Genomic DNA, 26,222 nt, shown 5'->3' on the forward strand with positions numbered 1-26,222 from the left:
TTTGTTCAAAATTGTTTTTTTTTTTCATGAAGGCTACTACAATTCATTCAAGGGTAGTATGTTCTAAATCATTAAACAGAATTTGAAAAACTACAACTCCAAGTAAGCTCAAGTTAAATTTCTAACACTTGGCACATGTGTATGAGCATTTGTAAGCATCAAAATAGTACCATCTATGATTAAGAGTCTATTAATGTTATTATTTGAGTTTCGACAACCCAAAAAGTACCAAGCATTTCTATAGTGCATAGGAGATCAAATATTAAGAAATCACTCAACTTTTCAAACAAAATAAAACATAATCATGTTAACTGTAGGGGTTACAGTAGTATCTTTCGCACTACTTCATTACGAAAATTGCGTAGGCAAAAGGAAAAAACCGTCACAAACACAAATGGTTATAAACATATTTCCTGTGGTTATCCCGCCCAATGGTAAGTGGTTTCTTTGTACTGCAATAACCATACGAAAGAAAACAAAATTGTACGTGTATAATAACAGCTGTAGATATTACGTGTGCGACATAAACACTGTGAAATGGTAAACGTCGGCGAAAGTTGGAAAGTATCTTATAATGACAATTATAATAACAATGGCAATATAAAATAACCCCGACGGGACGCTCCAAACCCGTGCCAAAGCCGGCATACCTTCTAAGAAGGCTTGTGGTGCAGCAGTCAAGATAAGACATATACCAAGCAGGAACACATACACACAGGCACACACAAACACACACGAAACACATGCAAGGCCATTGACTGCTCCCAAAAACAAAACGCGCGGTATCTAATAAATAAAAAGAAAAACATCGCGTGCTGTAGAGTGCAAAGCTTGGGTCGGGAAGAGGAATAGCGACAGAGGCTAGAACGACGCTCGCAAGATCTCGAATTGGATCTGGGCGGACCGCCCTGCTTTACCGTTTTTCCTTTTTTATGTTTTTTACGATTATTGTGTATAAATAGAACATAATTTCGCACGTTTCATCACGCGAGCGGTAGGTCTTCGTTCCGTGCGATATCCACCCCTTGCGCCATTCATTCACTACCCCACCACATAATGTTACTCCGGGAGTGGAAAAATGCCATTCTAGACTAGCGTGTTTACTAACTACTGATGTGCGGCTTGGACTGGGAGACAGCGTGGGAAAACCGAATCACACACCAAACGGACCGAAAGGTGGAAACCATGAAGAATCATAGAACGAGGAAAGCAGGAAAGGACATTGTGCAAGCTGCTGCTGATGTGGATGATGATGAACCCACCCGGCTGAGACAGAAAAAGAGCCGCTGACAATAAGCCGGTGACAATAACTGGCAGCAGGGGCGGCTCGTAGGGTAAGCAAACTACGCAGCCGCTTGAGACCTCGAGCTGTTGAGGGCCCCGTACATAGGGCCATTCGTTTTTCAAATTTTCATGTTTTAATTATTTTGCCAAAACGTAGCACATCTTATCAAATACGTGACGAATTTGCGGATTTACTTCCAAACGAAAGTAAATAAATAAAATGAAAATCTGAGAATGATGAAACTGAAACTTTCGCTAACGTATATTATAATTTAAAGATTGTAGTAAAGACGAGAAACATTATCATAATAGTATGGGGATAATGCTAATTGATGTATAATTGGCACAAGTAGTGTCATGCACATTTCAAGATATAGAAATAATGCTTACAATTAGCTGTTTCGATTACAAACATTTTATAATAAACGATGTTTTCAGTTTTAAAACGGCTGAAAAGTTATGTATGTTATTCTTCATAGAAAATTATGTTATATATTCTCTATCATATTATGTATTCGCATGAAATATACCAAATAAAAAACATTGGAGTTAAATAACATTGAGGAAAACTGTAGCTAAATTTTAGTTTGATTGCTTTTTATGGTTTAACGTTAATTTTTATAAATATTGAAATTTTAGAGTTTTATAAATATTGAAATTAAAAAATGTATGGTGAATGTAGTTTATGCTTATAGTATCTCCAACAATTAGCTCCTTAGTTCCTCTAGGACACTTAATCCGCCTCTGACTGACAGGCACTCAGGCGCGCTAATGAAAAAAGTGGAAAAGATTCTTTAATACCGCGGTAAAATCATTGTTTTGCGACGCTGGTTTTTTCGACCGTTTGTCTCCCTTTCTCCTTCTTTCTTTCTATCACGCTAGAATTTCCTTCAAAATTAGTCAATCGGGAGGCACGTCAGGGTCGCTTAAGTGTATAAGCTTCATCTAGGGAGCGCTGCTTGTTAATAAACGACCTTCGACCCGCTGTGTGCGAGGTCTTCTTTCTTTCGCACACTTTGGCCAGACTACTGCTCCATTTATTATTTGCTATTAGCTGTTTCCCCCCAAGAACGAACCAAAACAACATTATGCAAAACGTTCTACTTCATGCATCTTATTCGAGCAGAGCGCCAATGCCGAGTTTATCTTCTTTGCGTTGCTACTTTGGGAGGGTAAGGGTTGGGATCAGGGACTGTGTGAAAGGGCAACATTTGCACAATAATCATAGCAAATCTTTTCACCACTGCTGAAGAAGATTGATTTTCCATTGCTTATTGGTTCAACGTGCTGAACAAACGATGGTCGTTACTCAAAAATATACTGAAGAAATATTGAATGGCAACAACGTTCACCAAGAAAAAATTAAATACACACAACAGTGTCTCACAGTGCGAGTTGACAAATGTTTTAGAATTAGCAATTTATGAAGCAACGGTGAGTAAAAGGGAATAGAATCAGATTATAAAAAAGACAATGATAGTTGTACCAAGAAGAGAAGAAAAAATAAGCAAAAAGAAACATTACAATTAGGGCAAACTACGACTGATTATCGTTGGTTTTCCCTTTGGCTGCTGCTTCATGCCCTTGACATCCCTTGTCACTACTTCCTTCCCTTCACTAGCCGTGTGTCACACAACTGCACTGAATTTCCTGTAAAACGATGGAGGCAAACCAATATTGTTACGGTACGAGCTGCAGGTATTATTATACCGTTTCTATAAACATGAGACAGGTTTTTTCGGCTTTCGGTTTTGCCGGTGTTTTGTAAGGTAAATCGGAATCTGCGCGATTACGAAGTACGCGATTTTTGTGACGCCTAGATTCAACTTAAATGAGGAAAACGGAATTAAAGTCTTGTTTTTTTGTAATACGTTCTCTTTTTCTCTCCGCAATTCCAAAAAATCTTTAGAGGAGGTTAAGATTTTTTTATTCAGTAAGCTAATAAAATAAAGACGAAACATTTGATTATATCATGAGAAAAATGTACTTATTAGTATATGCGTACCGACATCGGAGGAGGCTCCTGGTGGCATTTGTTAGGTAGGAAACAATAATGGAGGCGCCTGGTGGCGCAAGTGGTGGATTTATATTTTATTCTTTTTCAAAAGAACACTCGAGCCAAAGCGTGCATAATGTGTTGGACGTCACTATACAGTGCTAGAAAAGAAATGGAATGTTTATCTTTAACAAGACTCGGAGATACGACTTGTTGTGCATTGAATAAATAATAAAATATTATGAGCAAATATTTTTATCATAAAACAGAAACAGTATAGCTCCCTCTCGGACGGCGCAAATGTATGAGAATAATCCCCGAAACGGTCTGAAGATGACGTCCAGTGTGTGCTCTGGAAAAGGTATACCGTCATCACCGCATAAATCTGACAGTAACGCGAATCACTGTAGAAAAAGAAACAACAACCGAGTGCAACCGTGGACATTGTTTACACAAAAAGTCAAACCCTGCCCTTCGTGTTTCCCCTGGTTTTCCTTTGCATTTTGGTTGTTCTTTTCAAAAATACCTTCGCCGACCTTCTTCGACAACAAGCCCGTGCCTGGCTGCATTGGCATTCGGCCTGAAACTCGACTGCTGACGAACGGGCCAGATTTAATGTTGGAATAAATCGACACCCTGAACTCCTTCCCCCGAGACCTTCTACCCACCCGCGATCATCAGCAACAGAGCGTGTGGGCAGCGGTTTTCGTTTTGCGCGCCCCATGAGTGAGTTCATGCCGTTAAAAATAACTACGATTAAACGCAGTTACGATCGCTGTAGGAATGACCAACTCGACGAACCCGGTCTAACACTTTTCGACCCATCGTACGATCGTGTTTTTCCCACTGGACGACGCGAACGATCGTCGTTTACGTTGCTCTTGATTTTTACTATCTTCTTACTTATTCTTCTACGACGCCATTTTCCCCACCACCGCGGCACAACTGTCAAAGTAAATAAAGGGCCCCGCGTGTAGCGTGTAGCTAGCGAACATGGTTCGTATATGCCGCGGGTTTATCTAACCAGCCCGATTTTCCAATCTGCGAGCCGTGCTATCCTGGCTGGATGGAATAAATGAACTTGTGTAGTACAATGTGCGTCAATTGGTTTTCTTCGGGGAGAGTTTTGGTTTTGCTTGGTAAGAGTCGTTTATGTCCGAACATTTTCGAGTCACTATTCGCCAGTGGCAAGTGGCATTTCATTCATCGTTATTTAGAGAACAAACTTATTCTAAACTTAAACAAACTCTTCTAAATGATGGGAAGAAAAAGTATAATTGATTATAAGTACTATTTTTATCAACTCCCAACGCAAGTTGCAATTTGTTCTCGTACCAGTCTAAACCTCTATGTAGTTTCAGTGAACATAGGTAGTTGGATATAATTTTGTATGGACAACATAAAATATTTCCAAGTGAATATATAAAAAATGTTTTGTTGAGTTTACCTTTCGAGCAAACTGCGCTGATCGTATCGTTTCAATAGCTTATTGGCAATTATATTTAATCATCTTGTGCAAATCAAAGCAAATTTCATAGAATTTCCCACTGAGACATCCCAGGGTGGAAAACATCTGTTATGCTCACCTCAGTTGCTCCGGGAACCCGCCCATCACTGCTTGCTAGTTGACCTTGTGTCGGAACGGAGCGTCTTTATAATCGTTCCAAGGAAACCCGTACCGCGATCTTGACGCCGCGGTCTCCCAACATTTGCGGAACGATCCCTGTCCTGTTGACATGTTCCTTTCGCTTTCCATGGCTAGTGCGATGTTCTTCATTTTATTTTTGGAAGCTTACGTGGCGACGATGAACTACGTGTGCGTGTTTGTGGTTATGCTGAAGTAACGGAATGGTACCTAGGGTTTTCTGGGAGCGATTTCGATCCAGCGATAAACCTTGAACCGTAAAATAAAGGTGAACACAATTAGCAGCATTATTTATGGAGGTAATTTCCTTCGTCCCGAGTTGAGACAGTTTTTGCTGTGTGTTGTTTTTGATAGTGTGATTTGTGGGATTGTTTGTGCGTTGTGATTAAAGCTCAAAATATTCTATAGAATACATCAACATTCCTTAATGATTGACAGGTTGGAATGGGGTTAATCTTACAGTAAAGCGTAATTTTAATGTATCTTATAGAAATTAATTAAACCATAACAAAATTGGGTAATGATATTCCGGTATAAAATCAAAGTTGAAGAACGAAAAAACTATTCCATCTAGCTGCTTAGGAGTAATGCGTTTTTCACATGTCCTGTTAGATATTTCCATACGCTTGAATACATGCAAAAACGCACCATACAATTCACAATGAAAATCATTCTTCGTTCTTAAACGAGACACGTATTTAGGAGTACTTGAAGCAGTTTAAAAAAGGGACGTATATTAAATATTTTTTAAAAATTATATTAATTGAATAAGAATTGTTTAACAACTTTAATTAAATCAACCACTGTGAAGTCAACAGAAAACTTATTGTTTGTAGGGAAAAAGTAGTAGGTAACAATAAATTTGTTGAAAAGTATTTAAAATAAACAAAAAATCGTCATATTTTACGGTATAGCATAACATAGCTTAGGAGCTCCCGGTCATTTCACCGCCTAGGGCCTCCATAAGTGTAAACCCGCCACTGGTTGTAATTCACCGTTTACTTTCCGTTTCTCCGATTTTTATTGACATACCTTGTGCGGGGAGCAAAATTCAAATAAAAAACACTTCAAGTAAAAAAGGAACGCCTTCTGTCGCACTAGGAAACAATCAACAATGTTTCGTGGTAAAAAAACGCTTTGATTGCCCGCGGAGAAAAATGCCTCCCCTCTATCCCCCTATTCCATCGTACCGACTACTGCCGAGTCTGAAGGGTTTTGGTCGTTTGATCATCACGTGTGCGCTACGTAGGCAATGCAGTTGCTTGCCATTTGTGGAAGGGCGGCCCAACTTGATTTAAAACCGTCAAATCAATAGGGAAACGCACTGTAACACTGGGCAGCAGTTTGATTTTGTATTGTTGTTCTTGCTCCCGTTTTCAAAGTTTCGCGGTCCCTCTCTAAGAAACATCTTACAAAACTTAACCACATTACATGTACAACTGTCGCTGACTTACGAAGCAATGATTCCTTCATCTTTCACGAGAAAAAAATAAAATTTAAAATTTTGACCGCGAGTTGCAAATATTTACGCGTCCCTTTTGTTACCGAAGCTACCCTCAGCTACAGCCCAGGTTGCAGTACATTCGACTTGTTTTTTTTTTCAATATACAGTGTGTTTTACTCACCTGAAGCATACTGATCGGAATAACTCGGACGAGGGAGTTATTTTCGTCGGACGACAAACTTTACCTCCTACGTAGACGTGTTTTACGATGCAACCATGGTGATCTCACTCCTTCATCGCGAAATCAAAGTAATGAATAGTTCTTCACTTCAATGTGTTCCAATGATGGAACGGACGTGTTGTTGTCCGTTTGTTTTCTTCCAGATGACGCCGTGAGCTCGAGCGACGCCAAGAGGCAACCAAATTTGGCCCTGACCCATCCAAATCTCGGCCCGTCGCACGCTTTCCCCCCGCGCTTCTCGCGCCATCGTCAATCCTGCCCAAAAATGCGAGAAAGGGGATGCTATTTTTGGAATGCTCGTGTGCGCCAACATCGGACCGAGAACCCGTTACTTAAAAAGAAATTAAAATCAAAATGGTGCGCTGCATCGAGATTTGAGAACAATTATTTTATTTTCCAAAAGAAACGTCCCACTCAGAGAAGCTATTAGTTCGAGGTGATAGATGCTTTGATACTGGTTTTGCACATACGACTTTTCGTTAAATATTGAGTCTCATTTTAAACGCGATTTACTTTTGCTAAGTTACACCGCAACATTTGGATACTTCTACGGCGTAAATAAAGCAAAAAGCGATTGGTTTGTTTTTCTACCCTATATTTGCACACCAAACGCCGTAGTTTGAAAATGCTTCTGAAACACTCGCACACCCAAATGGTACCTTTCTACATTGTGTCAAAGACACACATTTTTAACACAAAGAATCCTTGTCCCTCTCTAAGCAACAAGTAAAACAATTGGAACATAGTTTTATTTATATAGGTTTTGATTCAAAAAAGGCTTTATAAGAAAAAAAGAAATAATTCAGCCAAAAAAGGTAGTATTGTTAAAAAGTATTATTGTTATTGTTACATGGCCCTGACTTGTACAATTTTCTTACTTATTAATGCATGGACGGACAGCATACCGTGCTCAATACGAACCCTCTGATGCTTTCGTTCATTTTGGTTTTCTTATTTGTCCAAGCCAGATGCAATCAACAAATCGCCGGCTTATTAATGGATGATAGCGATACTTGCGTTCCGCGACAGCCGAGCGGTAGCGCCGGTTAGAAAATCGGCCCATGAGCGCCGGGGCTCACCACCTCTCGACAGCGTGGGTTCGAATCCCAACCGAGACCGGACTCTCCCCTGTACGAGAGGACTGACTATCCACGTACAACAGAGAAACAAGTCTCGTAAGCCCTTAACGGGCAGGCATGACCAAGAAAGAGGTCTTTACGTCAAGAAGAAGAAGAAGAAGTGATACTTTCGTGTGGAAGTGGAGTTTTTGCGCGATTCGAATTTAAACGTTCAAACCAGCAGCCGTGATTTGGGTGTAATACTTATCGACCGCTTGTTTGTGCTGGGAAATTTTTTAAATGATTCACTTACGCAAAACTGGGATTGGAATTATCGCCAGTTTTAATAACAAAAAAACACCAAGCAACAAAACCTGTCAATTGTTGTTGATTTCCATTAGAGCAATTTTCTGCCCCTTTCCATCATTCGCTTTCAGGTAGAGAAATTGCACATTGAGTAGTCCTCCTTCCTACAGACTCTTCGTCCTAACATTCGTTAAGAAATTCAATCACATTAGTTTTTGTAAGTAAACCTTCGTGTACCAACCCTCGTGTACCTCTGTTGCTGGGTTGAAGCACCGGGCGTCTCCATGTTCTTTGCTTTTCGACCTAGTTGTGAGAAACCGAAGCAGGTGGTACCGCTTGCTGGATTGTGACTTGAAATGGAAAGATTACAGGTATCTGTAGCAAATAAAATGTTACACGGTTATAAATTAGGGGCCGACAAAGTCCGGCCCGCGGGCCAAATCCGGACCGCCAACTGATTTTGTTCGGCCCGCAATAAAATTGCAGGTTTGTTTTCTTTCCAAAAATGAAGATTCAAATTGTTGAAAAAGGCGTTCCTGTTGTATGTTGAAAAGAAAAATCAAAATTAAACGAAAAAAAGTTTGTTTAAAAAAAATTAAACAATAAAATTTAACATATTTTATCTTTTACCACTTTTTATGTAATTTTAGTACTTAGAAAGGTAATACTCCGGCCCGCGCCTTCGGTTTCCTTTTAATCATCTGGCCCTTTTAAGGAAATGTATGCCGACCCCTGGTATAAATAATAACTGCCACCCTCGAACGCTACTTCGAAAGAGGTGCTTGTAGTGTTGGTTCGCAAGGGAAGAGAGGGGGTGGCGGGAGGGGGATGAGGGGTTTTCAAGCTCTCCTGAGATGTACCATTCCAACACCATTTTGGAATGTATTTTGCGTGGGGTCTTCTACGCGTTGAGACGGTGAACGCTGATGTTTGTACAATAGTTTTTCAATGATTAAGTACTCGTCGGTGCACTTATGAGATAGGCCGTTTTTGCGCATTTTTATGCAAGTTTTGCGAGGACCACACCCGAAGGGAAGTGAAGCTCCTGCTCTTTGAATTCGTCTTCCAGATTTCCGAGGGTAGGGATAATCATACTGAATTCTATTACGAGTTAACAACCGAAAATCAAATGCCACCGTTCGTCATTATGCATCGTTAGCTTCAGGTCAGCTGTCGACAACGTGCATAATCGCGGGGTCATCTTTAACTATGGCATCATCATCTCTGATACCACATTGTCCAACTATCACTGTTAATTGTAATCGACTTTTGAAAAACTAAGTGCTAGGTACAATTTTTAAACAACATGTTTCCTTGTTCAATTAGAGAAAGTGATTTTCGTCAACTCAAAAACTATGATTACTTGTAGTAGTCCTACCGCGTGATTTAAATACAACACAAATCCCTTCTAACTATTAAAGCTCATAAATATAAGAATAACCCATCAATCGCCTCCTACGCTCTTCACTTGTAGAAGTATAACAACCGTTGCACAATAGCGTTTAGCTCTCTCGCCTTCATATACGCACAAACACACATACAACATTTGGCAAATGCTTCGTGACCAACCGTCAAATGCGCACGTGTTACGCCTCGCATACTCCTTGCCCACCAGGCCCTGTTAATATATCATCCCGTAGGTATCCTAGAACATTCCCACATAGCACACATAGCACACATATATATACTCCCGAACGTAGGCGCATTTTTCCTTCGACATTGAATGAAAGAAAGAGAGAAAGTGTACGATTAAAAGATCGAAAGAAGCTGCTTGGTTTAAGCGGGAGTGCAATAAACTAGGGATCGGAGAGTGGTGAGGGGAGAGTGTCCATAATGCGAACCATCTAGAGCACGCGAGACATTCGGTGAGGTTGATCATCGCTTCCCTTCCTCTTTCTTTCCTTATACTTTTCTTCCCTTCAGCTGGTGAGTTCTACATTTACTTCGTGGCGTCGTTCGTCGATTTCGATCAGTATTACGATAGAATCGTTCCAACCAGGGTGTCCGACCACCTGATAAGTGCGCATTATTGCCATATTGACAGTGAGTTTTCCAACCGTTCGCTCGCTTACCACCAAACGCCGTACCTCTTCCCCTACCACGCGATACTTTCTTCCAGAGGTGCGAATCATTCGTGAAATTCAGAATATCTTAGCGGTACTTAAGAAAGGGCTACCCGATTTCTTGGTATGAAACATTGTGTTCTTGGTTGGTAGTAATTGAAGTGATAGTTTTGTTGAAGTAGGCATATCTTTCCTCAGGTGGTATCGGAATCTGTAGAGGTTGTTTAGAAACCATTTTTAATTATCATTCGCTTTTCCGTGTTACTTGAAGATCTTTTCTTTACGTAATTTTTGTTTCTTTAGGGATGCCTGGTGAGACAATTGTACTGGATACTAACACTGCTGCAACTTTTGTGTAGTTATGTCCGTGTGTGTATGTGTGTTTGACCGTGAGTCATTGTGGGAGTGAATATTAATGTGTTGCAGTTAGAACTCCATCTACTAGCGTTGGAGTGTCTTGCAATGTCCTTGAAGTATTGGCTCCCGGAAGTTTTTCTTTCTTATGCTGACCAGAAACCATTACAACATCTTTTGCGCAACCGGTAATCCATCACCCCTATCAACCCGTTTTCATTGACCAGCTGGAGTGCTCTGATGCCCCTAATCTCTTGGATCTGAATGGTTTACTTCAGTCTCTGGGACACTATCTATTGCCCTTCCGCCGTTAAGCTCTCTGGAGTGTTCAAGAAATCCATCCAACCATCAACATCTATCCTGGCCGACGTCTGATGTGTGCATAGTTATCTCAACATCGACCGTGTTGGACCTGGATAAACCCGATCCAAAAATAGCTGCCACCGACCGCCTGGTTGTTATTTCGATCGGGCTGCCACAGCAAGGGGGACATGCGCGTGGCTAAAGCCGTCGTTTGACGAAAAGGGGACGACCAACATCACACGCCATAGTTCAGGGTCGGATTTGCAAATATCCGGGGCAAATCAAGGAACTAGCGTATATGTTTCGAAATTTGCCCCCATAATACAATTAACCTTAGAGCAGAATCCTATCTTAGAACAAGGGGTTAAATTCATGGTGTCTAGAAATCTCTGAAACGTTTGGATTTTGTTCCAGATTCTGCTATTACCACGTACCTTCGACACAACGCTAATTCGGGAAAAATAAATCAATTCAACCAGTACATAGTTATCTGATCGTCCTCCGATACTCCATATCCTGCCTAGACGTACCTCGAACGTTAGTATGTGTCAAAAAATGACCTAGAATTCCACAGAATTTGGTGGAACTGTATTCCCCGAGCTTGCCTAGTGAGTTGAAATTAAATGAATGACTGCCACGAGGTAGTAGTATTGCGCTTGGCGTGAATCAGTTGCATTAGACCGGGCATTCTCTTGTACGGTAATACACTACTTCGGCGAGCTATAGAACACCCCCGGTGGTCAAATCTGGCCACCAGGTAGTTTCAGCAGCTCAGGCAGAAAATGTTGAACAGGGGGAAAACCAGGATCTGGGTAGTGGTGGAGGTTGAGGTGAATGAGATCAACATTTACCGCCACCCGTAACCTACCGAGGGAGGCAGCTTGTGAAAGCAAAATGATTGGGGAGTGGCGCAGCAGGAAAATTGTGGTATTTTAGTATGGTAAGACTTCTCTCCCCTTCGACCGAATGTGATGTCATCAGTTGCTCACACATACTCCCAAACACACCCAACCAACGTCCAGAGGAATGTGACCACCCGTTCGTGGAGTATATCGCGTGGCCACGTGCGAAGGTAGGACTAGCACTGCACCATCTAGAAGATGATTATGGTGATGCTGATGCTATAAATACATCTTTCCACGGCCATGCCATTTTCACGATGAGGAAAACATACTGCGATTCCAACGCACGTCTGCACACACATTCATATACACAAATGACTGGCGGGTGGATAATATGGAAATGATTTTTCCCTGCTCGCACCACCCTCTTACTAAGACCGCAAGCCCAATTCCAATGCAAAATTTAGACTGGTCAGAGGGTAGCCTTGGGCCGGCTTTTCTCCCACTTCTGCTTGTGTGTGTAGCGGGATAGAGTGGATGTAGGTGGCATCGTATTAGATGCCCGGTAGGCCAGCCAGTACCAGTCTGGTCCTACCTGATCACAGTTAGCAGAGAACGCCCCGGCGACAACGATCGTATTCCTCGACATTACTTTACCTAAGCTGAAGTAGGTGTTCGCTTTTCGAAGGCGACATTGCGAGCAACCGAACCATACACACAGGTACGAACAACTATCAAACACCAACTTTTCTGGAGACTGGCGGCAGTGTGCAGTGCGTTTGTCTGCGGTTATCCCCTTTCAGAATCAAGTGCATTTGTATCTTGAGTTCTAGAGTTGAGCTTTTCCTATCTTTCTGCGGTTTCTTCAGTGCTTATTCGGTGTTTGTACATTCAAGTGAAGTTTTGCGATTTCAAGACAAGTTCGTTTTATTATGCGGGAACGCCGTCCCAATTTTGGTGTACTCATACACTCATGTTACTAGTTTCTTGTGTAAGTGGAACTTTTGCTGTAAAGCTTGGGAATCCTTTTTTACAATGACTTCCAGCGCAGACATCTGCGAATCGTCTTCTCCTCGCATCGGCACTCGACTCGAAACGCGCGATCGGCGCATGAACCTCCGGATACGTTTAATTTCATCTATTTTTAGCAATATTTTCGAACCCCAAGATTCGCAGCTAACTTGCGGATGGTGATACTGACCAGGGTTGGTTTCTGGCACAGAAATCTTGAGTGTGTTTCTTGCAGGAGCTACGCCAACCTCTTGAATACTAGGCCGGCTGGGATAAAACATAATATATTTCAATTGTACATCCTTTGGGTTTTTCTTGGCGAAAAAGATGGGATTTGTTGAAATGACTGAAGGTCAAAGAGTTCGCGCGTAATTATTTTGTAAACTTACTGCCCCTATGCGGTCATAAGACATGCTCTGTTCCATCGTGTATCAAGGCGTTCTAGTTCTTATGTGTGTGTATTGTGCGTGCATATGGCATGGCTGTGAACAAAAGCGTACCGTAAAACAATGAACCAGGAATGCATATCGTTGTGGAGAACGGACGAGAAAAAAATGGTCAAGCAAATTATAATGTTTAGATGTTGCAATCGACAGCACAATTTTTCTCCCGCTAGTCGCAAGTCATTTTATAGGCCATAGGCTGCTTGTAGTTTCGACGATTTCAAACTGTCTTTACTGAGCAGCTACCTAAATAAGAAAAACAATTCAATGATGAATAATCTCATCTCATTTCATGTCACAAACGACTGGCACCAACATTAATTTCAAACGTAGCAGAGGATTTAATTTCGTGAAAAAAAGTTAATTTGTTATTGCCGAAATTTGTGTTGTCGTTGGCACACTCTCTGCCTGCAATGCCTGCTACTCTGCTTTTTAATGTATCTTTTTTAAATCTCACGTTGTAGCGTTGGAAACAATAAGCTACATGCATTTCATTCGAATTGATCCACTACGCAGCTCAAATAACCACCAAGGAAAACGGGTTCAAATTGTTTGAATGGTATCCAGTTCAGCTCAACAAAGTTGCGGTTGAAACTGAAAACATCATGCATATGATAAGAGACCCGATCCGATGCCGTTGCTTAATAGAACGTGCTGGGTGGAGTATGGAAGGACTATATTTAATTTAATTGCTGATCAAAGCATGGTAGATCATTAAAGCACATTTCGAAAGACCGGTTCATCGTAGAATTGCCGTGTGATGAGTTTCGCTTCCTTGCTACAGTTTACATCTCTTTTCGATCCCCTGTAGCAAACGAATCAATATCGACTAGAACACACATTCAAAATGTTCAAGAACCACCTTGCTATGATTGGCATGAACGAGACGCCAAACAAAAAGGCCAAGTTTTGGCAGTCATACATCAGATCCTTGAAGGGTAAGTGTTGTAAGTTATGTGTATTTTCTTATATCGCACGAAAACATATTTGAGCGGATTTTCGGTATCGGTATAAATATAAATGTACGTTCCGATTTGTGGTTTTTGCTTTACCTTGGATGCCGCAGGATCTGATGATATTCGTGCACACGACACGCCGTCCTACCGGCGACCAATCCTGCTGTTCGACGAGCCCGACACCGCGTCCGGCCGCATCAACTCGCCCGGCTACCACTACTTGCCGGTCCACCGGGAAACCTACGGCTACTCGCCCCGACCGATCTACGACCATCATTACACGCGTTCGCAGAGAGCACGTACGTACCGGATCACGTGGGGAGCGAAGTGCAATGACTTAATTATGTTGCATTCTGCATTCTGCATTTCAACTTAATTATTTTGCATTCTGTTTCCCAATGAAACAGCTTTTACTACGTTTATTTCTGTATCGAATTTTAATGGATAAAAGGTTAATCATATTGCGATAAATTTGAATGCTCCCGCAATGCGGCTCGATTATTGAAGTGATCTAAAAATCTGTTTGTGGTGTTTCCTTTTCTTCTATTTCTCTCTTTCGCTCTGCAGCAAGCGTAAACAGACTGGCTGATGCCGAGAAGGCCTGGGCTGATCATCTGGAGCGAATGCGAGATATCGACCGCAGGTAATGATTGGAAACCTCTGAGAACACCGAGCAAAAACGGGATGCGTAGTTTAATCGCCTTTTTATAAGCAAATGTTATCTGCTGCGTGGGGTTGGGTGCGAGCTTTTTGTCATGCCGTCCCGTAGCCGAAAAGTTATCGAAATGGTATTCTTGGCTTCTGCCATACTGGCTACCCCGAGAAACGGAACCATACTCTTTCGGTTTGCACCAAAGGCGGAAATGAAACAATTTCATGTGTGCATGTCCCGCACGAGATCGGATACGATTGACGAACTTCATTCAATCTGTCCATTACCGTCTAGACTCCAATGGGCCTTAAGACCTACCTTCTAGAGTCCGGAGATTTAATTTTTTAATTTAATTTAACTTCAGCCATCGCCGGCGATGTTGATAGTATGTAGGTAGGGAGGAACAGTAAATGCATAACGATAGTTGGGAGGAAGCGCGACGGAATTTCCACAAAAGCGAGAGTACGTAGGCCGCATCCGAGTCGGAAATCATCCGATTGTCATCCTGCTGATTTCGACCATACGCACATGCACACGCGTGAGAAGGCTCCAAAATATGCACATTTAATCGGTATTTAGGGATAGTTTGCGCTCGCTTTCACGAGCATGTCAAAAGCAGGCTACGCCGGTGTAGAAATCCTCGATCGCAAAAGGCAATCCTAAAGTTCCGATATTGGTGTGAAAATCTCTGATATCATTTCGCAAGCTTTCTCTACCTTCAACTTGACCGACGCCGCACGTTCATCCGCAACGGTGAGAACGCTACATGGAGGGAATGAAAATATTCCTCATTGGATAAGACAATTCTCATGCCGTTCGCTTCACGGGACTGAATTTGTGCCAGAGATTCAAAATTTAGGTGCTTATTCTTCACATATGTCTCCTGCTGTTTCTGTTTCCTCCTTTTGTAGATTGCAATTTCCAATGTTTCGGAGAAGTTCCTCGTTCGACATATTTTCCGACTTTTCGGAGCCGATTTGACGACGGTCCCAGTCGACAACCCTCTACTGGGACCGTCGTCAAATGGGAAAAGAGAAGCAGTAAAGGACAGTAGTAGTAGTAGTAGTAGTAGAGGATATTAATTATTCTTAAATTCACATGCTTACTTACAATAACTAAAATTACATTGATACTGGTTGCCTCTTTGTTGGAACCTTAACACAATATTGCAGGAGTTTCTTTGTACTAAGACATTAAGGATATTCATTGTTGAAATTGTGGAAATATAACCTTTGGGAAAAAGTTTTAAAAACCCTGGTACAGTAAAGGACAAAACATGTAGATTTAATCAAGTTTAATGTCTACCCTCGCCCGATCACTACGGAGAAGTGCGATGCCTAAGCTGAGCTAAAGCAGGTCCGCTTTGGTTGCCTTCTTCACTTCAAACTGTTTGTGTTTTGAATAGAGTATCAACTATAATGCACACGCATACACATTCCCACATTCGGAAATATGCATCAGCGAACGCGTAACCCGTAAAGAAAAGATATTCTGGCGAGTTCCAAATGTAACTATAAATTAAAAAAAAATGAAATCATGCAAAAATCGTCGGCTTTCGCTGGCGCATGAAAATGATTATAGGATCGAACACGAAACAAAAACTGATGGGACGGCCCGACGATGCGCGAACAAAAACTAACGCGACGGCCCGAGCGGCCCGTTAAAGCAAAAGAAGGACACGCGCATCATCAGGGCTAAGAATTCAATTACCGAAACAACATGCCCTAACATTTTATATCTGTTTTTATCACTTTCCCAATGCTTTCCTGCTCTCGGCCGGTATAATAAACCTTATGCACAACCCCGCAACATGAATCTCCACCAACGCTGCCGGGACACGAACAGATACCCTTCGCGCTACGGGTTGTACCTCAAGGACAAGCCTAGCCAGGTTGTGTTTCCGCAGGAAATGGAATACGAGCCGGAGACGAAGCCACTCTACACGACGCTCCACTAAGGCCTGGGTCGGTAGCTTTGTCATATTGGAAGTTAGCTTGTTTCAGGCGACCGGTGCAATTCGAGCTACATAATTACCACCAATCTGGCTCCCCCGTACCTCCGATCATAATGTTCCTCGGTTTCGTAGTTTCAACACTTAGGTGGATGCAACAATCTTACCCCCACTGCTATCGATCACTTTAACCCATGGATTGTAGTATTTTTCTTGTCTGCTATCATCAAACTCTATCACCCATCCCCCTTCCCTCCTCATCTTGACACCGTGCGCCACGAGCGTACCAACTCTTGTAAAACTTTTCCAACAAAAAAGGGGGAAAGGGCAGCATACCGTGAATGTTAAATAAATCCGCAAAAAAGGAACATCTAAAAATAAAATAGAAATAAACATACAAACATGCAAAGAGGAATAAGGGAGGAGGAGTTAAATGGAATGAAATTTATAGATATTTAAAAAGTGTAACGGAAGCTTAGTACTTTCGAGTGGATGTCTATAAGTGTAAATGTATGAATACTTATGAAAGAGGAAACATTGTGCAACTCGCTGCACGGTTCATAGTGGTGAACGAAACGGGAGGGAATTCAGCAATTAAAATAAAAAAGGGTTAGAAGTGCACAGCCAATGTGAAAGGTGAATAGACAAATTTATTAAAAAACTGAGGAAAAGAGAAAGAAGAAAAGATAGGAGGAAAACTAATCGAAAAACAGTTGCATCTGCAGCGATAAAAAAAAGTTACATACATAAACATCAGTCCAACAATGCGAAATTACTAACAAATTTGAGATCAAAGTGGAGGAGACGAACGTTAATGTGTATTATTTTTATTTTTAATTTGCATAAACAATTTCTAAAACCAAGGAGAGAAAGAGTGTGGAGGGATACATAACAACAGAAAAGTAACGATGGAAACATAACATAAAACGTAGGTAAAAATAGAAAAATTAAGGAGTGGTAAAGTTTATGAAGTAATAGGTGAAGCGAAATGGTAAAAACAAATGAAATAAAACAGTATCAGAATTGAAGGTATTATTGGTGAGCACCAATATGCAACGGAGCAAACACGTCATGCTTCGACCCGGCACGTGAAAACATCAACCACTTACAGACACACCAATAGACACGAATATAGACACACAAAAAAACACATACACACACGTACACACGTACACACACACACACACACACACACACACACACACACACACACACACACACACACACACACACACACACATGTAGAAGTGCATAAAAAGTCTAAAAATTTACCGACGGGTCTGTTGAGCGCACACCATACTTGCACACTGGTAAGATAGGGTGCGAGATGAAAAGCGACGATTGAATGTATTGTTGCAAAGTTCAAACTTTCTCTCCGTTTATAGCTGCATACAGTTTTTATGTTAAACCCGTTTTTACGACAGGTCCATATTTGTCCTGCTTTTTATGATTTTTTGCGTTCTAGCCAACGACTGTTTGGCCGACAATTTAATGTAGGTACCTCGTCGTCCCGTGTGCGAGATTAGAACCCAAAATCCGAAAGTACCCTTAAACCCGGGAAGTGGATACATTCGGGGTGTTTCTCAAAATGGGCGCCAAAAAGATTCTTCTCCGCGTACCAGGGACGTTATGAAAGGCACGACGATCAAAAATAGCGGGAATAAATGAAGTGAAGAATAAGAAGAAAAATCTGCACGAAAACACTACTTCGAACACTAACTTGGTCACGGGTGTCAAAAAGGTCTTATGAGATGCTTTTGAAATGCGGATTGAGAAAAAGGAAAAACAAAAACAACTCAAATTCGGTATTTTCCTAACATACTAAATACAAAAATACACACAGATACTAAAAAACAAGACGAAAGCAACTGCTCACAAGCTGAAGCGTATGTGTGCCCCATATCATGCGATTTTGGCGCGAATGCTCGTTCAATACTTTGTGTAACTTAACGGAAATAAAATATATCTGGAGCTGAATCAACCAAAAGAACAAAAAAAAACAAAATAGAAACATGAACAGAATATTAAATAATATTTGACCTTTAATCATTAACCAGTCCGAAATGTATGTAATTTGTCAATTGAATTATATGGAGAATATAAATAAAAAGTTAGTTTGAAAATATCCTTGTGAACAACAAAATTTATACAAAGCTATAATGTTTCAAAGCTAGTGTCTTCAAATTGACGGACACTGTGAAATGGAGGAGTAACAGATTCATCTTTTGAAAAATGTAGTTTCGTGCTCAAAAGATACATCTTCGAAAAACATACCCGGGTTGTGACACATTATCTATGTGACAGACCATTTGTAGATTCTTTTGGTCATAGACAGTAGCGTTAATATCAGTAGCGATTATTAACACAGTTTCCATTCTCCAGAAACTGTCCCCGAAATCTGTCAATAGCAACAACTACTTTGGTGTTAATGAATGGATTTATTGTGCACTTAAGGAGGTTCTACGGGCTATGTTAAGTACTCTCGCTATGATTAATTTTAGTCTAGAAAAGGTTCCAAGGGATGGTTTTGACAACGTTCTGTGTGGGCCCTCTTACACTTAAAACGGTTTTATAAAGGGTTTACCACAGTATTTACGATTTTTACTCTTCAGATGAGGTTTAATGATAAGCATTAACAACATCGTTAGAACCATGATAAATCTTAAAATGTTACTTGGGGTCATTATTTCGTATTATGCATCTGATTCCTTTTATTGTAAGTAAATAAGCATGTTTTACTGACCGGGAAATTCAAACTCTACGAATAATATTCATGTAAAATATTAGTCGTGTGGATGAAAAACTGCTCACTGAATCGTATTTACATCAACCCACACCAGAATGACTGTGAACGATACGACCTCGGTACTTCGTGGTTTAAGAACGGAACTTAATTTTACGTTGGAAGGTTTTAAAAAAGCGCGGTGTTTATTTGGTGCATCTTCCCCGCGGGACTAAATTACAGCGTACCATACCAAAAACTGGTACCGTCAAGATCTAAAGAAGCAAAAACTCCACAGAAAAGTAAAAGCATACCAAACCTGCATGAATCCAAACATAAACATTTAAAGTGAAGATCTTATTTCTCCGATTCATTCTCCTTGCTACTTCGATTCCCTCTAGCAGCGGATTGATCTATTATCTGCTTTTGCTGTTTGTTATGCTCTCTATCGCTGACTCATTCAACCAGCATTCGCTAAGAATTGATCGGATTAATAATTTTCATACGCTACATGCATTACACATAGAGGGGTCCGCGACAGCCGAGCGCCGGTTAGAAAATCGGCCCATGAGCGCCGGGGCTTCACCACCTCGACGGCGTGGGGTCGAATCCCAACCGAGACCCTCCCCTGTACGCGAGGACTGAATATCCACGTACAACAGGGAAACAAGTCTCGTAAGCCCTTAATGGGCAGGCATGACCAAGAGGTCGTTACGCCAAGAATAAGAAGAAGAAGACACTACATGCATTACTCGAAGCGGCGCTACCGCCAAGAAGAAGAAGAAGAAGAAGACACTACATGCATTACTCGAAGCGGCGCTACCGCTTGGCTGTCGCGGATCCCCTTCCTCAAATACCCTTATTAGACGAGGGCTTTTTCTGTCATCTTTGCCCAGTATTTACCTGCCAAAATTGGCTTTTGACATAAAAATGCTGTCCGCTCGTGTAATAACGAAAAGTTCTACTAAATGTGTTTTGCAGTTGATTGATCATTTTCATGTTTGAATTTAGCGTTTTTTTCAACCAAGAGTAACGAAAAAAATCTGTTGCAAACAACAGAGCAAAAAGTAAACAAATCGCCACTTTGACATAAAAATACTACCCGGTTGACAGAAATTGACATTGTTGCTGGTACTACCTAAGGAGAACCTTGCTGCACGTTCCTACCAAAGGTATACATGCCTACCTAAAAGAACCTTGCCAAGTGTATTTTTGGTAGGCATGGACTCCTCATAACCTACCAATATTTTTTTTTCGGAGGCACCGCAGTGGAAGGAGGTACTGGCTGCCAAACCTTTGTTTGTTTACTGTTGACTGTGCAAGTCTGGCCAACTAGCTGCGAGTTAAGAATAACGCTTTCGCGGGTTTGGGTGTCGGAATCGGAGTGAAGTTTATTAAACAATGTGTTAAACAACATCATGAAACATGGTAGGAAAAGGGCAGGAAAGGAAACAGGATGAGACGATGACCCTTAGCGACAGGCGCCGAAACTGCAACTCAGTGTTAATAGTTGGTCGGTGTCGGTTGGACATCGCGGCGATCATCGGTTGTTACCGGGTGTAACATAGCATCGGTGGCCCGTGTCCGATAGCAGCGCTTGGATCGACCGACTCAGGGTGGTTAACCGGGGCCGGGTTAACTCGCACCAGACAGTAAGTACGTGTGTAAGAACCCACAGCAGAGAGTTCTTACTGATGATGATTTCTCTGCACTTTTCACACATTTCAGTGTCTCGACAAGGAGGAAGAAGCGGCTTGAAATAAACATGAATGCATTCTACGTGTTTTCACTGGGCATGACGGAGTTGTGCTGCACATCGTACATCGAAGGAGCCTGCTACGATCCGTGGTCGCTGTTTGCCAGCACGAACCAGATTAGGCGTCGGACGATTTCTGAACATTTCCCCTGATTGCCTTCCGAACCGGACTATATGTATATAATATTATCGATGTATCAAAATAATAAAACAATCAAAAATTTTTTCCTGCATTAAAATAATTATTTTTGGAAAGAAAAGATATCCTGAACCCAGCTCATATAATCTACTACGAATGGGTATACGTTTTTTGCGCGTATAGTCAGAAATAGGTGTTATAAACACGTTGCACAGTCACGTTGTCAAAACTGTTCTCTTTTGCGGTGTCCCGCAAGTATTAAGAGAATTGTTTTACCCTTCTTTTCAAAAGTGTTTTACATCCAAAATTGCATAGGAAATCTGCTGCAAAAGAAGGGGTAAAAGAATTCTCAAAAGAAGAGCGATCAGTTCTCAAGAGAATTCTTTTACCCCAAAATAACGCCAAAATTTCTCGTTGGGTATGTAGTTCCAGCAAGAGTCCCAGGAACCTGCCATGGAAAAACTTGCTGGTACTACATGACAGCTGCAAAAAATTTGAATTTTTGTCAACCGGGTAGTCGAAAGAAAATCGGAACCGGTCATGCCAGGTTCCGATTTTCTGACAGCAATATTGCTGTCAATGGCCATTTGACACTATCTTTCAAAATCGACGGACAGAAATATTCCTCGTCTAATAAGGGTATTAAGGGTATAAAGCGATGACACCACCAAGGTTACTATATCGTAGCTACAGTAATCTTGAACACCACCCAGCAGCACCATCTGACAGTGGCATCGCGCATGGCAGGTATGTTGGTATTGTCGTTCATTCGTCACGAGGCATATTGATTTTTCGCCTCCGCATTGATCAACGCGCGACTCACGGTGCGGCAGTAATTTCCTAAGGGTTGGATCAGTTTTTCAGCGAAGGTCTTGGATTTCCGTACATCATGCACAGTTCATTATTTCATAACATTGCCCACGACAATTACTCATTGCTGTTGCAGTTTTCGCGCGAAATTGGTGTTGGTGACCAAATTCAATGTATTACAGCCCCATTGTTGCTTGCGCGCGGTGTCGAAATTGTTAACTGTCTTATAAAAGGGAAACGCTCCTGATTACGACCACGTTACAAGCGTTGGTGCAGTTAACGGTGGCACTTCTGATTAACAAGTGCAAAAGTAAATCAGTGGTACGCGGAGAGGAATAGAAAAAAGTGTTCAGTGGCAGACGGCAGAGCTAATGTGTGTTACCCCCGTATGTTGTGGGTGAACTATTGTTTTGCACACACGTTTGGCAACCAAGCTAAGTTTGCTAAATCACATATAGCAGCCAGAGAAAGCTAGCACATTCACATAGCAATCAGAACACATCCTAAACGCAAGTAGCGTGTGCAAAAGCCACAGCCAGTTTGATATTTCCCGCAAGTGGTACCGTTAAGACACACGAAAAGCTAGAGGAATATTGCTCCTTTCATTTTCATTCATTTCCCGAGGAGTGGAAAAAGGGTAATTTTAGACTCATTCAATCGCAAACGTGCATGTGTAAGTGTGTGTTTGTGGTGTGCCGATGGCGAAAATTGTTCGAAATTGAGATCAATTTTAATCTGTAACCTTCTCATTCTACAGGCTCATCGACGAAGTCAAAAATCCCCGATCACCTTTGTGGAATCGAAAGTAGCTGCGGAAGCTTTTCCTGGTGGCAAACGTAACCTCGATCGCCATCAATCATGCCACGAAACCGGAAAAAACAGTCAGGTAAGTGTGCTGCTGCGTAGCTGCATGTGACGACCATGTGCAGCTCTAGTAACAGCTGTGTGCTTCGCTTGTGTGGGTACGTTCGCGCACCTCGTTTCCATTGTGCTGGTCTGTCCTTGAAAAGTATTGCATGAGTTTTGGACCAGGTACACTGCAATATGTAATATGTTTTAAAATATTTTGCTTCGCAATTAAAACTGATAACATTTCCTTTCACCATCCGCTCATGTTTGATTGGGAATATACACCTTTTGCAATCCAGGTCCGAGCAGGGTGAAACAAAAAGAATAGAACACCCATCAAGTCTGTGCGTTGTGAATTTAAGTCATGCTCATTTGATTTGGATATTGGCTTATGTATATTGTTTGAACTAAGGGGCAGACTATGCTCCAACAATATTATTATTATTATAGCAAAACTTATATTTAAACAAAATAGTGCCGTTGGTTTACGGTTAGTTAAGTTAATCGAGCTCAATTAGTTTCAAAACGCGAACAATCAGTTCGTGTCATGTTGTGCGAGAATATTCTTAACTTTGTCGTATTTAATCGCAGGGTAGTACGTCTCACGGTACGGGTACACTTATCCTTTTTTCCACACGTTCACATGTCCGAACGAGACTTTTTTTGAGGGATCAAAATTCACACCAGTGAAGTAAGCATGTACTAATCTTGTGAGCAGTTTCAACTCATCTTTTTATTCGTTGATTATAGGCAATAGACTCAGCTAGAGTTCAAAATCCTATCTTGGTAGGGAAGCAAATTTCAATTCAATTGAACGATTTCGAAAGACTTACTCTTGATAGGTTTAGGATATGTTAGAGAAGAACCTTTGTAAGAGCAATGTGAAACAAAGTAAGATGCAATTGTATCGCATATGTGTGAATTTCACTTTGCAGGAATTAAAAGTACAGAAAAATATATGTTTTTTTTTTAATTTTCGCTTTCGTCACTACCCACAGCCGCCGACACATGGCAGCAGAATAACGATCAGTCTGACGACGACACGTGGAACGATAATGCTAGCACGTATTCCTGTCATTCGGAAACACAGAATGGAGACGGAGGACACAGCGGTAGCCAGGACGGCGGTGACGACGGTAGCAGCGGAGGTAATGGATTCGAAAAGTACGAGGAGAAGCTGCTACAGGCAATCGAGAACGCGTCGGACAAGTCGCTACAGACGCGTATCAACGCGTTCCAGACGATCAACGAGGTCCTGGTACACCATTACATCCCTGAATTCATCGATGACCGCAAGGTGACGCTAATGGACGCGGTGGAGAAGTCGCTGCGGCGCGGTAAAGGCGTCGAGCAGGCGTGGGCGGCACGCATTATACCACTGCTGGTGATCCAGATCGAGGCGCTCGAGGACATCGGCACGCTTGTGAGGGTGCTGAAGCCGGTCCTACTTGCCACGGCGCAGGATGGTGCGTCGGCGTACGATGCGCGCGCCAAGTGTTGCGCTGCGCTCGGACTGCTATGCTTCGTTGGCGTGGACGATTTGGGTGAAGTGTTGCCGCTGATGAAGACGCTACAGAGCATCTTCACCGGCAGCTATCTGAAAGGCGACAACAGCCCAAGCAACGCGAATGCAGAAGCCGCCGCCCTGCACAGTGCTGCGTTGAGCGCGTGGGCCTTGCTGTTGACATTGCTACCGCCATCCGAAGTGGTGACATTGGCCACAACCGGGACCGGCATTATACCTTCAGTGCACAATCTGGTTGGAATGCTACAGAGTCCGCACCTGGACGTGCGAATGGTGGCCGGCGAAATAATCGCGCTTCTGTTCGAGCTTGGCCGCCACCACGACGACGAGTTCCTTGATGACCAGCTGACGGATGTGATCGAGGCGACACAGAAGCTGGCCACCGATGCGCACAAGTACCGAGCGAAACGGGACCGCAAGGTGCAGCGGGCTACCTTCCGCGACGTGCTGCATTACCTCGAGGAAGATGTCTCGCCGGAGATCAGCATCAAGTTCGGGCGCGAGACGCTATTGCTGAACAGCTGGGCCATTCACCACCAGTATACCTGTCTGCGGAATGCGCTCGGCTTCGGGATGAACGTGCACCTGGGGGAGAACCTGTTCGTGCGTGAGGTGTTGCAACTGGGCGCCAAGATTGACGAACCGGAGCGCCTGCGCAAGACAGTCAAGGCCGAGCAGCGATTCCTCAACGCGGCGGCCTTTAAGGCGCGCACGATTTCACGCAGCAAAAATCGCGACAAGCGATCGTTTGCCATCAACTGATTATCTTTTGCTGCTGTCCTTTCGACGACTTATCAATAGGGAAATAGCAGAGGGGCATCGTCCAGGTTTTCCTTCTTCGGTAGCAGTAGCGTTGCTAGATAGTTGTGTTTTCCCCGTGTTTGTTTTGCCTACCATACGTTTTCCGCTTATCTGCAACAATTCATGCCAAGTTATTGCGCGAAAGATTACGTAAATTAGTTGTTATTTTGTTGATTCCTCGAAGCAAATGCACATCATCCCGGGTACTCTTGCTGCATCGGTAACAATGTTAAGCCTCACTTATTCATACGCTAAAGTCTTCTACGACCGACAATGTGTGACATTCGTATGGACGAAGAAATGTGTGCTAGATGCAATATCCATACACCAAACACTGCATTAAAGTGTATCCTAGGAAACGCGTGAGCTTCCTTAAAATCATCGTTAGTTCAGATTCGGTTGAAGCAAATGAAAAAAAAAATAAACGTTCTGTAAATAAAACTACACAATGCGCAGCATTCTACACGATCGTAATTCAACCGAAGTTGTGTGTAAAACTAAAGCATAAGATTTATAGGAAAACATACGGCAGACGCGTAAAAACATAAAAATGTATAAAAGAATGCTTAATGAAGCTTATCTAACGGAATTTGAATTTGAGATAATTTATTTTGAACCACTCTACGCACCTTGATTTTGGACAACATGTTTTCCTAAAAGAAATGGTATGTAATCGGCTGTATTACGCAACACGCCAGGAGAATTCAGTTCGTTGCAAACTTGCCGGAGTCAAATATAGGGTGAATGCAAATGCACCCCATCCTAAATCAGTTACATCGGTGATAAAATAAAAAAAACTACATAAGATTCATTGTAACGTGACACAGGTAAGTTCTTTAAAAAATATGTTGACGCCTTGTCGGGTAGTTTAGCGGCAGTTGGTACATTAGCCGACGCCAATATATTAATTGATGGTCGCATGTTATTCAGTTCCTTCAGTAAATCTTCTAGACGACCAACTAGACTAGTTGTGCGGGTAAGATGTAAAAACAATTGAGCATTCTTTTTGAGAAATGCGTTCAACTGTCATCGCATTTTTTATGACGATAATAAAATCTTCCAGTGCAGCCG

The 26,222-nt window shown here is 42.0% G+C and overlaps 2 protein-coding genes across 7 annotated transcripts; both read left to right on the top strand.

Moving 5' to 3' along the window:
- The first annotated feature begins 9,967 nt into the window (after positions 1–9,967).
- Positions 9,968–18,554, top strand: LOC131268731 (uncharacterized). 5 transcript variants are annotated; one of them, XM_058271004.1, is made up of 5 exons: positions 9,968–10,095; positions 13,802–13,928; positions 14,057–14,245; positions 14,514–14,589; positions 16,444–18,554. In XM_058271004.1, exons 2-5 carry the CDS (start codon positions 13,838–13,840, stop codon positions 16,553–16,555), a joined length of 468 nt encoding a protein of 155 aa, XP_058126987.1. In that variant the 5' UTR covers positions 9,968–10,095; positions 13,802–13,837; the 3' UTR covers positions 16,556–18,554. The 5 variants fall into 5 exon arrangements, with proteins under 5 accessions (XP_058126987.1, XP_058126986.1, XP_058126988.1 ...); XM_058271003.1 differs by having other exon boundaries at positions 9,968–10,017; XM_058271005.1 differs by lacking the exon at positions 9,968–10,095 and adding an exon at positions 10,567–10,579.
- A 3,378-nt stretch (positions 18,555–21,932) lies between these two features.
- On the top strand, positions 21,933–25,865 carry LOC131269720 (interferon-related developmental regulator 2). 2 transcript variants are annotated; one of them, XM_058272212.1, is made up of 3 exons: positions 21,933–22,649; positions 22,734–22,862; positions 23,824–25,865. In XM_058272212.1, the coding sequence occupies exons 2-3, from the start codon at positions 22,835–22,837 to the stop codon at positions 25,110–25,112; spliced, it is 1,317 nt and encodes a 438-aa protein (XP_058128195.1). In that variant the 5' UTR covers positions 21,933–22,649; positions 22,734–22,834; the 3' UTR covers positions 25,113–25,865. The 2 variants fall into 2 exon arrangements, with proteins under 2 accessions (XP_058128195.1, XP_058128196.1); XM_058272213.1 differs by having other exon boundaries at positions 21,933–22,613.
- The last annotated feature ends 357 nt before the right edge of the window (positions 25,866–26,222 follow it).

Source organism: Anopheles coustani, chromosome X (assembly GCF_943734705.1).
Source record: "Anopheles coustani chromosome X, idAnoCousDA_361_x.2, whole genome shotgun sequence".
Taxonomy (NCBI): domain Eukaryota; kingdom Metazoa; phylum Arthropoda; class Insecta; order Diptera; family Culicidae; genus Anopheles; species Anopheles coustani.